The sequence below is a fragment of the Marmota marmota genome, unplaced genomic scaffold (genome assembly GCF_001458135.2).
Source record: "Marmota marmota marmota unplaced genomic scaffold, marMar, whole genome shotgun sequence".
Lineage (NCBI taxonomy): Eukaryota > Metazoa > Chordata > Mammalia > Rodentia > Sciuridae > Marmota > Marmota marmota.
Window position 1 is genome coordinate 8,376,177 of NW_026000196.1, and position 13,678 is coordinate 8,389,854.

Sequence of the window (13,678 nt, forward strand, 5' to 3'; positions counted from 1 at the left end):
TAAGAGAGAGAGAGAGAGAGAGAGAATTTTAATATTTATTTTTTAGTTTTCGGCAGACACAACATCTTTGTTTTGTATGTGGTGCTGAGGATCGAACCTGGGCCGCACGCATGCCAGGCGAGCGCGCTACTGCTTGAGCCACATCCCAGCCCCCAAAACATTTTTTTCCTTAGCTAAAAAATTATGCATCTAAGTCCAGGATGATTATAATAATTAGAAATAATTCAAATTAGAAGATGAGAAATAAGTATCAGCCTGGATCTATTCACTTTATGAGAAAGATCATGAGATAAAAACAAATAAACAAAAACTGGTACTGATAGATTAAAAATTGGTAATGAATATATTCAGGAATTCAGTAAGGAGATTTGTGGTGTGAAGGTCATTTGTGGCAGATGTAACACCTGTCACTATGTCTTGGATATGATAAAAACTGAAGAAATCCTGTCTTTATCTCACCACAGAGAATTCTAGAATGCTATAATGAATGTTTGACTCTCAAGGAAAACCAATATTAAAGCCTAACTCCAGGAATGAGCTCAAGAGTTATACCTGGCTAAGGAGGAGATGAAGAAATAATTTATCACCTCCATAGTCTTTGGATCACCTGGCTCCTTTATTTATCTGGTTGAGATAAATATAATATCCCCCACCTCCTTTCACCTCCCCACTAGACCCCCACATGGTTCCCAGGAGTCCTAGCACTGTTCTGAAAGCCATCCTATAGGTTCACAGTAGAGTCACTTACCACTGGAGGCAAACACACGCAGAGCCCAAAGACAGTGCAGGAGGTTCTGGCTATGGGACAGGTTTTTCCTGGCTAGAATTAATGTCACATCAAGTGCTTCCAATTCCAGTGCCTTCTGTCCAAACTTTTTATCTAGGAACACAAATCAATCTCTCTTAGTTGCATTTCACATTGAATCTGAAAATTGTACAACATGTAGAGCAAAGAAAGGGAAGATAAGCATAGTCAAAGACACTTTTCAGATATAGTTAAGACAAATTCTGCAAAATATCTCCATTGGAACCAAATGAATCAAAGAGTTAATTCTGGATACATATATTTATTTATATGAAGGTTTGGGAGTTATATGACTTTCAAGCCCTTATATCTGAAGATATTTCTGGTTCTCAAACATGAACTCCAGTTCAGTTGAGTGTCAATTTCTTCCTTTAAGACAATTCTAGAGTTAAGAATACTTAGTAAAACAACACTCAAATGCAATGAGTGAATTTTTATTAGATCCTGCTTTGAATGTATTTATAAGAGAATTGGGAATATTTGGAGAAATTGGAATAATTTCTCCATGTATTGTTAATTTTCTTAAATGTGTAATAATGGTCTTGTGTTTATGCAGGAAAATGTCTCTTTTCAAATAAATGCACTCCAAATAAATTCAATGGGTGAAAGAAATACAGCAAAATGTTAATAATGGTGAGATCTAAGTTGTAGGCAAATAGAAGTCATTTTTCTATGTGACAAAGAATTTTCATAATGAAAAGTCAAAACATTTTAAGAAAATAAAAAATTCACATCAAACTTCTCTAAATTATTGTTCCAAATAACCTGATGTCTAGTGTTGCAGATAAGTTACTACCATCTGATTAATTAAAAGATAAGCATTAAAAGTAAGAAAAAGCACCTTTTATTCTATGTTCCTTTCCCCCACTTTGATACCAGGTGACTGTGTACCCAGTCATATTTATTTTTGTCCTTTCCAAAGGACATGCCCAAATCATCCTGGTTTGTTGATGGGTTTTGTTTGTTTTTGGTTTTGTTTGTTTGTTTTTCAGAAATGCATCCCCATCAGATTCACTGCAATAGTTTTCTTTCTGTGTGTTTGGCTTACTTCCTTTAGCCTAATGTCCTCTAGGTCCATCCATGTTGTGGATGGACCTAGAGGATATTAGGTCCATATTCCACTGTGCATATATGCTGTTTTCTGTATTCATTCATCCATTGCTGAACACTCAGGTTATTTCCATATCTCAGCTATTATGAATAATGCTACAATGAACATGGGAATGCAGATATCTTTACAAATTGGTGATATCATCTCCTTGAGATACATGCTAGTCACGTGGTTCAATATTTAATTTCTTTAGGGATTTTCATAGTGACTCTACCAATCTGTATTCCCACTAACCATGTGCAGGATTTCCTTTCCTTCCATCTTTATCAACATTTGTTATCACTTCTCTTTTTGGTAAAAATCATCCTTACAAACTGAGGTGCTAACACAAATAGACAGAGATAGAAAATGAAACAGTGTTCACCACCAATGGGGGTGGAGGAAAGGAAACAGGGTGTGAGTGAAATGGTGAAAAAAAAGCCAATATATAGAATAAATAGGTTAAGAGATTGAGTGTATAACATGAGGACTAAAGTTAACAAAGTCATACCATATCAGGTATTTTTTGTTAAATAAATAGATTTTAATGCTATTGTCACCAAAAAAAGTGACTGTGTGAGATGATAGACATGTTAATCTGCTTTATTACAATCATTTTATATATATATATATATATATATATATATATATATATATATATATATCCATACTTCTCAAATATACACAATAAATTTTACTTTTAAAAAAATCTATCACAGTTGGGCATGGTGGCACACACCTGTAATCCCAGGGGCTTGGGAGGCTGAGACAGAATGATCACAAGTTCAAAGCCAGCCTCAGCAATTTAGTGAAGGCTTAAGCAACCTACTGAGACCCTGTCTCAAAATTAAAAAAAAAAAAAAAAAAATGGGCTGGGGATGTGGCTCAGTGGTTGAGTGCAGCTTGGTTTAATCGCTGGTACAAAAAAATATATATATATAGGTGAAAATGAGTAAAACAGACAGTATACTCAAGCTGGTTTTATCAATTTTAACTCTGGCCAAAAGACACCAGCAAAGATTATAACTAAAATTACAAGACCCATTCCCTTTATCAGAAAAGAACTGTCTGTCCTACTCTGCTCATAAGCAAACAAATGCAGTTCTCTTCTATTCAGGCCAGCCCACAACAACTTGAACATCAGTATCAAGGACTGTAACCCTTGATAGCAGAAACTGCAGCGACATAATTATTACAAAGGCATTTCAAGATCATTAAGTAAGAAATCACTGTCCTCCTGGTGAATCTCTCATCTCTTTTTCTCCTATAAAATCTATATGACTCTTGTTTCTCAGTATCCAGGCTCCACATGCTAAGCATGTGGTGTATAGTACCTCATTCAATCTTCATATCAACACTAGAATTAAGTACTGTACCTTCATTTTATACAAAAGGACACAATGGTTCAGAAAGCATAAGCAAACTGCCCAAGATCACACAGCTAGAAAGTGTCAGAGCCAGACTTGAAACCCAGACCTGATTTCCCAGCTTATACTGTTTATGACCAGGCTGTATATCAGGTCTCTACGTTTTTTTTCCTAGAGTTCTCTTGGCCCACTGAGCTTTGCTGACTTCCTCTCGTTCTTCAAGTTTCAGCTCAAATGTCACCTCTCCCTGACCATGCCATCTTAGAGTAGCATCACTTCTTCTTTTTCTTAAGGCATTCATCACAGTCTGCTACCATCCAGTTAATTATTTGTTGACTTGGCCTGCCCTACTTGGAATAGAATCTCTGTGGGAACAGGTTCCTTGACTGCCTTGGTCACTCTGGTTTCCCCAGTGTCTAGAACCACACCAGGCCCTGAAAGACTGGTAGTAAATACCGATTGAATATTCAACAAATATCTTATTTTTGGTCTTATCTGAAGCATGTTCAATGCATATGACACCTGATGCCTACTTCTCAGTTCTTATCAGTGGAATGTTGAATGAGCTCTAAATAGAGACCCAAACATTGAAAGGAAAGGGGGTCCCAGAACCCTCAGCTATAGCTGCAAACTGTAGACATCAGAGGTCTGCTATTTAGGTCTGAGCTCCTCAATTGTGACTTGCGTGAAACTCAACACAAAATTTACACTTAACTGTTATGACTAGTTTGAAATGTTTGCCTGATTTCTGACCACCTAGGTTTTCAAGAAATTCTAGGTTTCTGGAATTTTCCATGGGAGAAGAGAAATGACCATGAAGCATAAGTAGAAAACACTCTGGGCCCCTACTTCCTCTCAACTAGGGAAATTTTACTTCCATGTAACTTTTTATAGTGTGTGGAATGAATAGTCTCACCCCAATATTCATATCTACCCAGAACCTTTTATTTGGAAATAGAATCTTTGTAAATTTAGTTAGGATTTTTAGAGATTTAAGATGAGGCCATTAGAATAGAATGGGCCTTAAATCTAACTACTGATGTCTCGGCATGAAAAGGAGAAGACACACAGAGAGCCATGTGAAGATGGAGACAAAGACTGGAGTGATACATCTACAAGCCAAAAAACACTGGAGATTTTGGTAACCACCAGAAGCTAGGCGGGGAGCCAAGAGCATATTCTCCCTTAGGGCCTCCAGGAGGATCCAACCCTATCAATATCTTCATGTGGAATTTATGGTCTCTAGAACTGTGATAAAATATATTTCTGTTGCATAATATCACCCAGTTTGTGGTAATTTGTGATAGTAACTCTAGGAAACTAATATACACATGATAGACTTTCAGGTAAGTTGCAATTTATTAGAATGTTTTGTTTATTTTTTTTCAAATGATTAAAACTACATTGAAGTGACTCATCTCTTCCTCCATATGACCCAAACTCTGTCTAATCCAGGTTTATGCCTGCTGTAGTGGCCTCTCTCCTAACAACATACCTTGGAAAAATGAACATCTAGGTTAAAAAAAAAAATTGCCTTTCCTGTGGAGCGAGTCAGACCATCACCGCCAATATGTCTGAGAGCTCTCTGCTGCTTCCCCACAAGAGCTTCCCAAATTACACTCATGGTAACAACTGCAGAAGTGCCTTTTCAGCCTTGGGTCTTGGAATGTGGGTACCTCGTAGGCCAACTTTGGCCAGCAGTCTGAAGAGAGGCAGGAGAATGTCATAGTCAGGAGAAGCTGTCCTTGCAGTGTCCACCAGAGTCTGCAGAAGGGCTTCACTACCACCTTTGCTGATCATGTAATGAATCCTCCTATCTGTGCCTGGGGGGAAACCAGAAGAAAGATAAGCCACCAATAACAACCCTCATTTTCTTAGAGCAGCCCTCAGACCTAACAGCAAAGAGCAAAGGTTGGTTTATCTCACCCCAGAAACCAAAACGATGTAGTTCTTAGAGTACTATGTGTTAAAGTTGTGGTATCTGGGGAGGAAGTGTGAAAGGGGAGAATAGTGGAATATTTAAGAACCTACGTGTATTCATACCTGCAGCTGCTGTTATAAATGGAGCCTAGAATTCAGTTCCCCAGAGCTTGTTTAATCATCAGTGATGAGTGTGCAAATGTATGGACATGTACATAAACAGAAATCCAGGCTTACTTATCATCATATGCTTAATACCCTTCTGCTGTGGGTTTGAATCATTAGTAAAAGAGTTGGGAAGATATTTCATCTAGAATAATGTTATTGGTGGTTTAATGATTTTCTGATCCTGGCCTTCAGTAAAGTATAGAATTCACTGGAGTAATCTTTTGAGAAATGTTATGGTTTGGATAACACCCCCCCAAAGCTCTTGCTCAATGCAGGAATATTCAGAGATGAAATAGTTAGATTATGAGATCTATGTCCTAATCAGTCCACCCTACTTTGAATGGACTGACTGGGTGGTGACTGAAGGCAGGTGGGGCATAGTTGGAGGAGGTGGGCCACTGGGGGCATACCCTGGAAGGGTTGTTCTTCCCTGAGGCCTCTTCCTCCCTCTCTCTCTTCATCTTTGCTGCCATGAGAGGAAGAGCTTCCCTCCATCATGCCCTTCCCCCATGATGTACTGCCTCACCTTGGACCCAGAGCAATGAATTCAGATGTAAATATATGGACTGAGACCTTGGAAACCATGAGCCCCAAATAAACTTTTTCTCCTCTGAGTTGTTCCTGTAGGATATTTTGGTCACAGTGACACAAAAAATCTAGCTAATATACGAAACAAATGCCCAAGCATCCTATCTAGGGAATTTTGAAGAATCTGAAGCAAAAATTAAGTATTGGTCTTTCTGTCTAAGAGGTTTGAAAACCCCTTAGAGAAAGATTTTCTTAATAGAGGTTTCCTTTGGTAGGTTGGGAGGTCCCCAACCCACCAAAGGACAAACTCAAAAGCATTGATTACATTTCAATTTGGAAAGTGTACTGAGTGATTCTCTTAGATCAACATGCACTATGCATGGCTGACCCAACCAAAGTGGCCAGCAAGATGGGATCTTATCAAAAAAGATCTTCTGGGTTTTCATCCTAATTAAAAGTAGAAACCTCTACAAAAAAAAAGGAAGGAAGGAAAGAAGGAAGGAAGGAAGGAAGGGGCATAGAGGAGAGGAAAAAAAAAGAAAGGAGAGGAGAGAGTAACTATTACCTTCATCAGAGGAAGAACCCCAAGGTTTCATTCTAAGAGTTTCAGACACCTCTGGGTAAATTGAAGACAGCATTATTCCAGAAGACAAGTGACTTTATCTACAGAGGGGAACTCACTCAAAACACTGAAGGGAAGTTGCCGCACTAATGGAGATCAGCATGGCCCATGAAAAGAGCCCCTATGATGGAATCCTTGAGACTCTAGCTTTGTCATGTCATTCATTCTTGGTATTGCCTGTTTGTGGTAGTATTTCTTTCTAATATCAGAAGCTGGCACATATAGAAATGCAAACTAAGTGAATTTGGAATGTCCAACGACCTTGGTGGAAACTAGCCAATAGGGGCATGCTCCAGTTAACTCAGTACTCAATTCTGTCATCTTTTCTCTGAAAACTTAAATGGCTTACCAAACTTCAAAGTCAAGCTCCTACCCCACATTCCTGTCTCCACTTTGACATAGGTAAGGCAGCCACCAATACCTGGCTTTCCAAATGACCCACAATGGAGGTTAGAAAAGGGAGGAGAGGGGCAGAATCACTGAGGTATAACCCTTCCAGGGAAGAGGTAGACACAAGCCCCAGGAGATCCTCAGACTCATGAGAAACCACAGAATAACCACCCAGTGTCTAATTTTTTTTCCTAAGGTAGAGTAGGTGAAAAGAGTATAGAACCCAAGTACAATCAGTCCTATTTATTTCAAGAAAACATGGAATGATGATGTCTCTCATAGGAAATGAACTACAGCAACCCCCAGCCAGAGATTACTTAAAAGACCGCATCAGCATGACTCCATGTCCATCACATGATTACATGAGAGGGTAGTGTACTCACCAACAGAAAGAAGATCTCCAAGGACCTTTAGGATGCTCAGGATAGATACCTTGTCAGAGGAGCTCTGCAATGAGAACACAGACAGTCATCTTTATAAGGAATGCATGAGGAAGGAGGTGGCATGGTCAGGAATGCCCAGGCAAGAGGCAGGGCTCTGCTTTCTTCCACTGAGAAGTCTCCCTATGGTGAAAATATGGACAAGGGGCTCTCTTTAAATAGTAATAATAAGGAGGCTCACTGAGATAAGGGTTCCAGAGACTAGGCCTCTACACTGAGTCTTTAGGATCCCTCTGGAAGGGCCTGTCTTGTAGTAGCATCAGCAAAGTGCACAAAAAGTATAAATATTAATGATTTTCATAGAGCCAGAAAGACAAAGGGGGGCTTTGTAGGCCGAGGCAGGACAGATCTGTTATTGCAGTGCATGTGGATTTTTTTTAACTCAGGGCACAGGGGAAAAAGAGAAATCCACCAAAATGTTCTGATGCAAATACTTCCTTATTAGATAAGGATGTATATTTCTTCTCTCAAGAGAAGCATGGGGTAGTACCAAATCATATTATGGTGATACACTAACATATCCTAACAATTCTGGACATTTACCCCTCATATTATAAAAGAAAATCCTGAGTTCAGAGGGTAGGAGGACTCGCTGAGTCCCCTGAGGTAATCTATATAGTGAATCTAGAAGTGAAACTTATTGGATATGGAAAATGAAAAAAACCCAAAATAGTGAGGCCTGGAAGAAAGAAATAGAAAGGAAGGCCATACAATGGTGACTTTCTTCTCTCCCAAGATAAATCCTTCCCAGACACTGGCCACAGGCAGGGAGACAATGTCTCATCCAATCTAGAAGTGATATTCTTTAGGAAACACTAATTTCTTTCAAGACACTTCCTCTCCAGGTGCTGGCCACTAACCCCAACTCAAGGACTCAAATTCCTGAGTGCTCAGACTGGCACACTTCCTAAATCACTCACAACCTATAGAAGCCTAGTTGCCTCCTTTGTTCAATGGCACACTTTCCACCAGGAAAGTGGGTCTATTCCTTAGATGTAGTCCGTTCCTGAATAAAGGCTGAGCTGATATGTGAAGTTTGACTCCAGCCTGGTATCTTTGTTCTAAAAAAAAACTAGTACAGGTTTCCAAAAATCAGTCCAGTCATCTCTGCACCATAAAAAAAATTAATGATGGACAAAATATCAAAACTGAGCTCACTAACTCCTACTCTAGGTGGAATAAGGCTTCTGGTGATTCTTACGTACTTGATATCTGTACTCACGCAGAAAGAAGATTTGGGTGTACTGTGACATCTTTTCCACCGGGAGCTTTGACCTAAGGGGAACAATCTCAGCATATGCTATGCTAGTGCCTCTCATCACAGCTGCAGTGAGTACCAACAGAAGGTGTCATTCTGCAATTCTCAAGTCCCTGTCACCCTCCCCGCAACTGCCATATGTACATGAAAACAATATTTTCCCCTCCTTCGTCAACCAAAAACTGGAAATAGGAACCAACGGGCAGCCCAGGAACTGATCTATCATTCTGGAGAGATTGCAGGACTCCAGCCTTTGAAAGCAGACCTGCAGATGGCTCACGGTAGAAAAACAACATCCCTAGAATGGTTTCCCTGGCCAGCACTGACATTTATGGATCAATCCCCAGCACACTCCATCTTTCTGTGAAGAGGGGGAGAGATGAGAGCCTTTTGCAAGACTGGGTAGACGTTGTACAACTTTAAAAATGCTGAGTTGTGAGTGAAGAACAAAGAAAAGGAAAATAAGAGAGAAAATGGGGAGGTGAGATCAAGAGAAAAGGGAAAGAGAAAAACTAATAAGTTGCAAGCTGACTGAAGGGGAATGAAGGATCCAGATTTCATTTCCTTTCATTCAATTATTCATGCATTCATCCCACAAACATCCATTGGAAAGCATCTGTGTTCCAGTCACTGAGCTAGACCATGAGGAAACAAATTGATCAAAAGACAATGTGCCACTATGAGGCTGCAGGTCTGGCTGAGGTAAGCAGCTGAAAGATAGGTAGAACCAGGGATTCAAAGACGTGTGGCAAAAGTAAATATCAATGCTAGAGACTCCTGAGGAGGATCACTTAACCCAGCCATGAGTAATGAGTAATGAATCAGAGAAACCAATAGAAAGAGGAGGGGGAACATTTCCTGCAATGCTGTACCCCTATGAGCTCAGAGGGATACACTGGGGGACAGATCTGCATCCAGTACGATTGGATTGAATAACACAGATGGTGAAGAGAATTGTGAATTCCTTGTGGGCAAGAACTAGATCTTATTCATCTCTATATTCCCATCTCCTAAGGTGTAATTGACAATCTGTATATTTTATTGAATTAATTTCTCCAGCTAAGGAATTGCCTGCTTTATTACAACGGCCACTAATACTCCCTGAGAACAGCACAGTCTTTCATGCTGCTGCTGCTGCTGTCTGCCAACAGGGATATAAAGCTGGCCATATGGTATGTATCAAATCAGCACCCCTAAGTCCATTTGACCAGTGGCTGACAATATAGGCTGCACTCCCAGCCATTCCTCTATCGTGGCTTCACACTCGATTCAAAGCTAGGGCAGTGATGGATTCAAAGCTAGGGCAGGTCCCTCTCCCCTGTCCAGGGAATGGGCCATTGGCCAGTTCTTCTAAGCCTTTCTCTTTGGTATGTGATTGGTTTAGAGGTAGGTATGAGCCCAGATCCGGGATAGAAAACCTGAGTGGAAGTCTGCTGGGAGGTTCTGGAAATGATTTTTCTCTAGGATTAAAAAAAAGAAGAGTACACACACACACACACACACACACACACACAACTTTGCTGGTTTTAGACATTATTGTTGTCGCTTGGGTCCTAGGTAACACTGCTAAGCCATCAGATCAACTTTATGAACTACCTACCCGTGGACTTTCAGATAAATACCCTCACTCCCCTCCCGCTCCCCCCCCCACACACACACACACCAGGGATCAAACACAGAGGTGCTTTTCCACTGAGCTACATCATCAAACCTTCATTTTTATTTTGAGACAGGGTCTTGCCCAGGCTAGCCTGGAACTTGCGATCCTCCTGCTTCAGTCTCCTGAGTAGCTGGGATTACAGGCGTGCGCCACTGCATCCAGCTAATACCTTCAGTTTAAAAGCCACTTTTATTGGGTAGTTTGTTACTGAATTCAGTTGTGACCAATAAAAAAAGAAAATTGTACACTTACACATGCCCTCTTCCTAAGCACTATAGTCTTGATAGAAAAGAAATTGACTTTGCAAACAAACCCTAGGGCCATTCCAGCTAGAGAATCCTGGCTTTCCAAAGAAACAGAGACAGTATCCTTATATAGATGTTGAGTTCATAATGCTGTCACTCAGCTATGAGCCAAAATGCATCCGCACAGTATTGTTTTTCTTTAAGTAAAAATTATGGCTATCAGTGGAGAAAAAAATACCCCACAAAATCTCAACTGACATTAATTTATGCACTGCTATATTTACCAATAAATATTTTACATTATTTAGAAGAATAACACAAAGCCGTTATCTCACCCACAGTAATAATAAATGAGCAATTAAAGAAGGCAGGATACGATGTGCCTCGATTTTCCTTTAATGATCCTTTTAAATGAATCATTGAGTAATCCCCTGTTGTTTAATACTTTCCTATAAAAAATGGATCTGCCAAGTTTTCAGGGAGAAGCAAGCAGTTGAAAGAACAAACAGTGTCTTTCACACACTGTGGGGTTTTGAATTGCATTTTTCTTATATACTCTTTCAAATTTGTCGCTCCCTTGCTTTTAAATCTCCCTGTCACCTTCTTCCTCCTGACTCCTCATCATGTTATGAAAACAAGACCCTTTGTATCACTCTGCCTGGGAGGCTCATCTCCAGCCTCTCCTCCTACCCTGGTACTGAGCACACCAGCTACACAGGACCAGTGACTGTGCCCAAGCACATCATGAATACCCGTGCCTCTGAGATTTTGCTCTTCCTGATGCTACAGTTTGAGTGTAATTTCTCCTCCCTTTTCAAAATACATTTCAATTCCCAGTTGCAGTTCCCTCTCTATAAAAATTTCCCAGCTAAAATGCCTGCCAGGCACCCATCACCCACAATTGCCACATAAGTCTGCACATATTGGGTACTGCCCAACTCCAGGGGATGTCATTCACAAAGACTATGACATGATGGGTATGCCCTCAAGTGGGACAATGCGTTGTCCTTTCCAAGAACAGAATTGTGTTCTGTATGCTTATTTCCAAAAATAATACACACTTTTTCACTAGAATGTTTACTAGGTCCTCTTGTTATGTTTTTCTACCTCCCTATTCTGGTTGTCTATTATGAGGCAACAAACTACCCTAAAATGTAATGGCTTAAAACAACAGACTTTTAATTTTATCTCTTGATTTTGTGGTTAGGGAATTCATAGAGCTTATAGAAGAGACTACTCCGTTTTCCATGGTGTCAACAGAGGTCTTAAGGTGGCACTCACCTGGCAGATGCACTGTCTGAAAGTTCACGTCTTGTAAGGGTGGCTGGAGGGCTGGGCTCACCTTGGTCTGTTGACCAGTGTGCCCACGTGTGTCTTTCAGCAGAGCGGTCTTAAGGTACATGAACTTCTTATGTGGCAGCTGACTTTGCTCCAGTTCTAAGAGAACTGGGTAAAAGTTGCAAGACTTTGTTTGACTTTTCCTCAAAAGACTAAATGTCATTCCTGCTGTATTATATAGGTCAATTAAGTCACTGATGCCATTTCAGATATAAGTGGAAGGGAACTAGACTCCTCCCCTCAATTGGGGAAGTTGAAAAAAACATTTGCATCCATTTTTAATTTCCCATACTCCTTTTAGACCATGTGCTCCTTCCTTAAAGCAAGAATTTTGACTCAATCCTCCCAATATCCCCAGAACCTCACATGGGGCCATGCACAGAGTAGGCATTCAGGAAAGAATGGAATGGGATGAGATGAGACAAAATGGAAATATAAATGCACTCTGCCAGAGCCTTCCTATCCTATTCTTCTTGATGCTAAGATTTACCTTAAAATATGTCCCAATGAGAAACTGTGATACGCGTTTTACAAAGTTGCCAGCTCAATCTTTCTATCAGTCTAGCAACTGATCAAGCAAATAAGGAATGACTACTCTGTGCCCAGCACTGTGTGGATAAATAGGGACCACTAACATCATGTAATCTTAAAGCAGAGGGAAAAGAAGCATCCTGTGCCCTTCCCCTCAATTTTCCTAACGTATTTAACCCCAGTTTTACCTAATTGTCTTTGACTGGACAAAGGTCCTTTATTTCCACCCCACTTTGAGCAGCACTACCGATATCACAGAAATAGAATGCTTGTACTTTGCTACTCTGTTCCCACATATTGAAAGAACAAGCCCATGAATTTCTAATTCTCATCTCTAAAGAATAAGACAGAACCTTGTTGGAACTCATAAGCCAAGAGCACAAGACACAGTTCATAGCCCAAGAAAACCATATTGCCAAATAAATTTGTTCTCCCAGTCATGCAGTTTGAACACTCACTAGAGATGGTCCATTGGTTAAATAAAAGACATTATTAAATTTGGAGTTAGTAATGAATGACTGAAGGGAGCACTAATCACAAACTTCAATTACTAGAAATGGTTCTAATACCAAAAACGGTGACCACCCATTCTCTGTCTTTACACAAGGGGAAACAGGCAGTAACCACATGATTAGAAATTTAGCTTAGGTAGAAGGAAAAAAAATTCCTGTCAAGGTTGAAATGAGTTCATGAGACAGAGGCATCTTAATATCCAAGAATAAAATGAAATGGCATTTGTTTTAATATTGTTGGGTTGGGGTGGAAGTTGTAGGGACAAAAATAAGCTTGCCATAATTACAGAAACTGGTTGATGGGTAATGTGACTTTATAACAAAATGATATATAATATGTATAATAAATGATAGATAATGTTTTCTGGCTGAAGTGTCTTAGGTGGCACCTGGCAAATGACTAATCTCCTTAGGATCCTTCCTCTTGTTGTATGGCTCTGAAATTGGACAAATGTCCCCATCTTATCTTGGGTATTAAATAATCAATCCTTAAGGATATCCACAACCCTCTTCCTAGCTGAAAAGAATGTTCATGGTCCAGCATGTTTAAAGTAAAGATAGAATGTGGTCCAGCTTTTATTTAGCAGATATCTAGCACTTATTATATGCCAGACACTGTACTGGGACCACCATGAGTTACAGAAACATACACAGTCCCTGTCCCCATGGAACTTCCAGGTGGAAGAGGAGGAAGATATTATTCACAGATATTATTCATAGTCACCCAAATATATGTAAAATTGCAAGGGGGTGGGTAAGTGCCCAGGTTTATTGTGCCATGCAAACATAAAATGGAATTATTTG

The 13,678-nt window shown here is 40.0% G+C and overlaps 1 protein-coding gene across 1 annotated transcript in view; it reads right to left on the bottom strand.

Moving 5' to 3' along the window:
- Positions 1-7,343, bottom strand: part of Agbl1 (AGBL carboxypeptidase 1) — a gene marked incomplete at its 5' end in the record, with an annotated part of 696,476 nt that extends 689,133 nt beyond the window's left edge. Inside the window, 3 exons of the mRNA XM_048790140.1 lie at positions 749-880; positions 4,939-5,085; positions 7,274-7,343. Coding sequence (XP_048646097.1) covers positions 749-880; positions 4,939-5,085; positions 7,274-7,343 — 349 coding nt within the window. The remainder of the gene's footprint in view (positions 1-748; positions 881-4,938; positions 5,086-7,273) is intronic.
- Between the last annotated feature and the right edge of the window lie 6,335 nt (positions 7,344-13,678).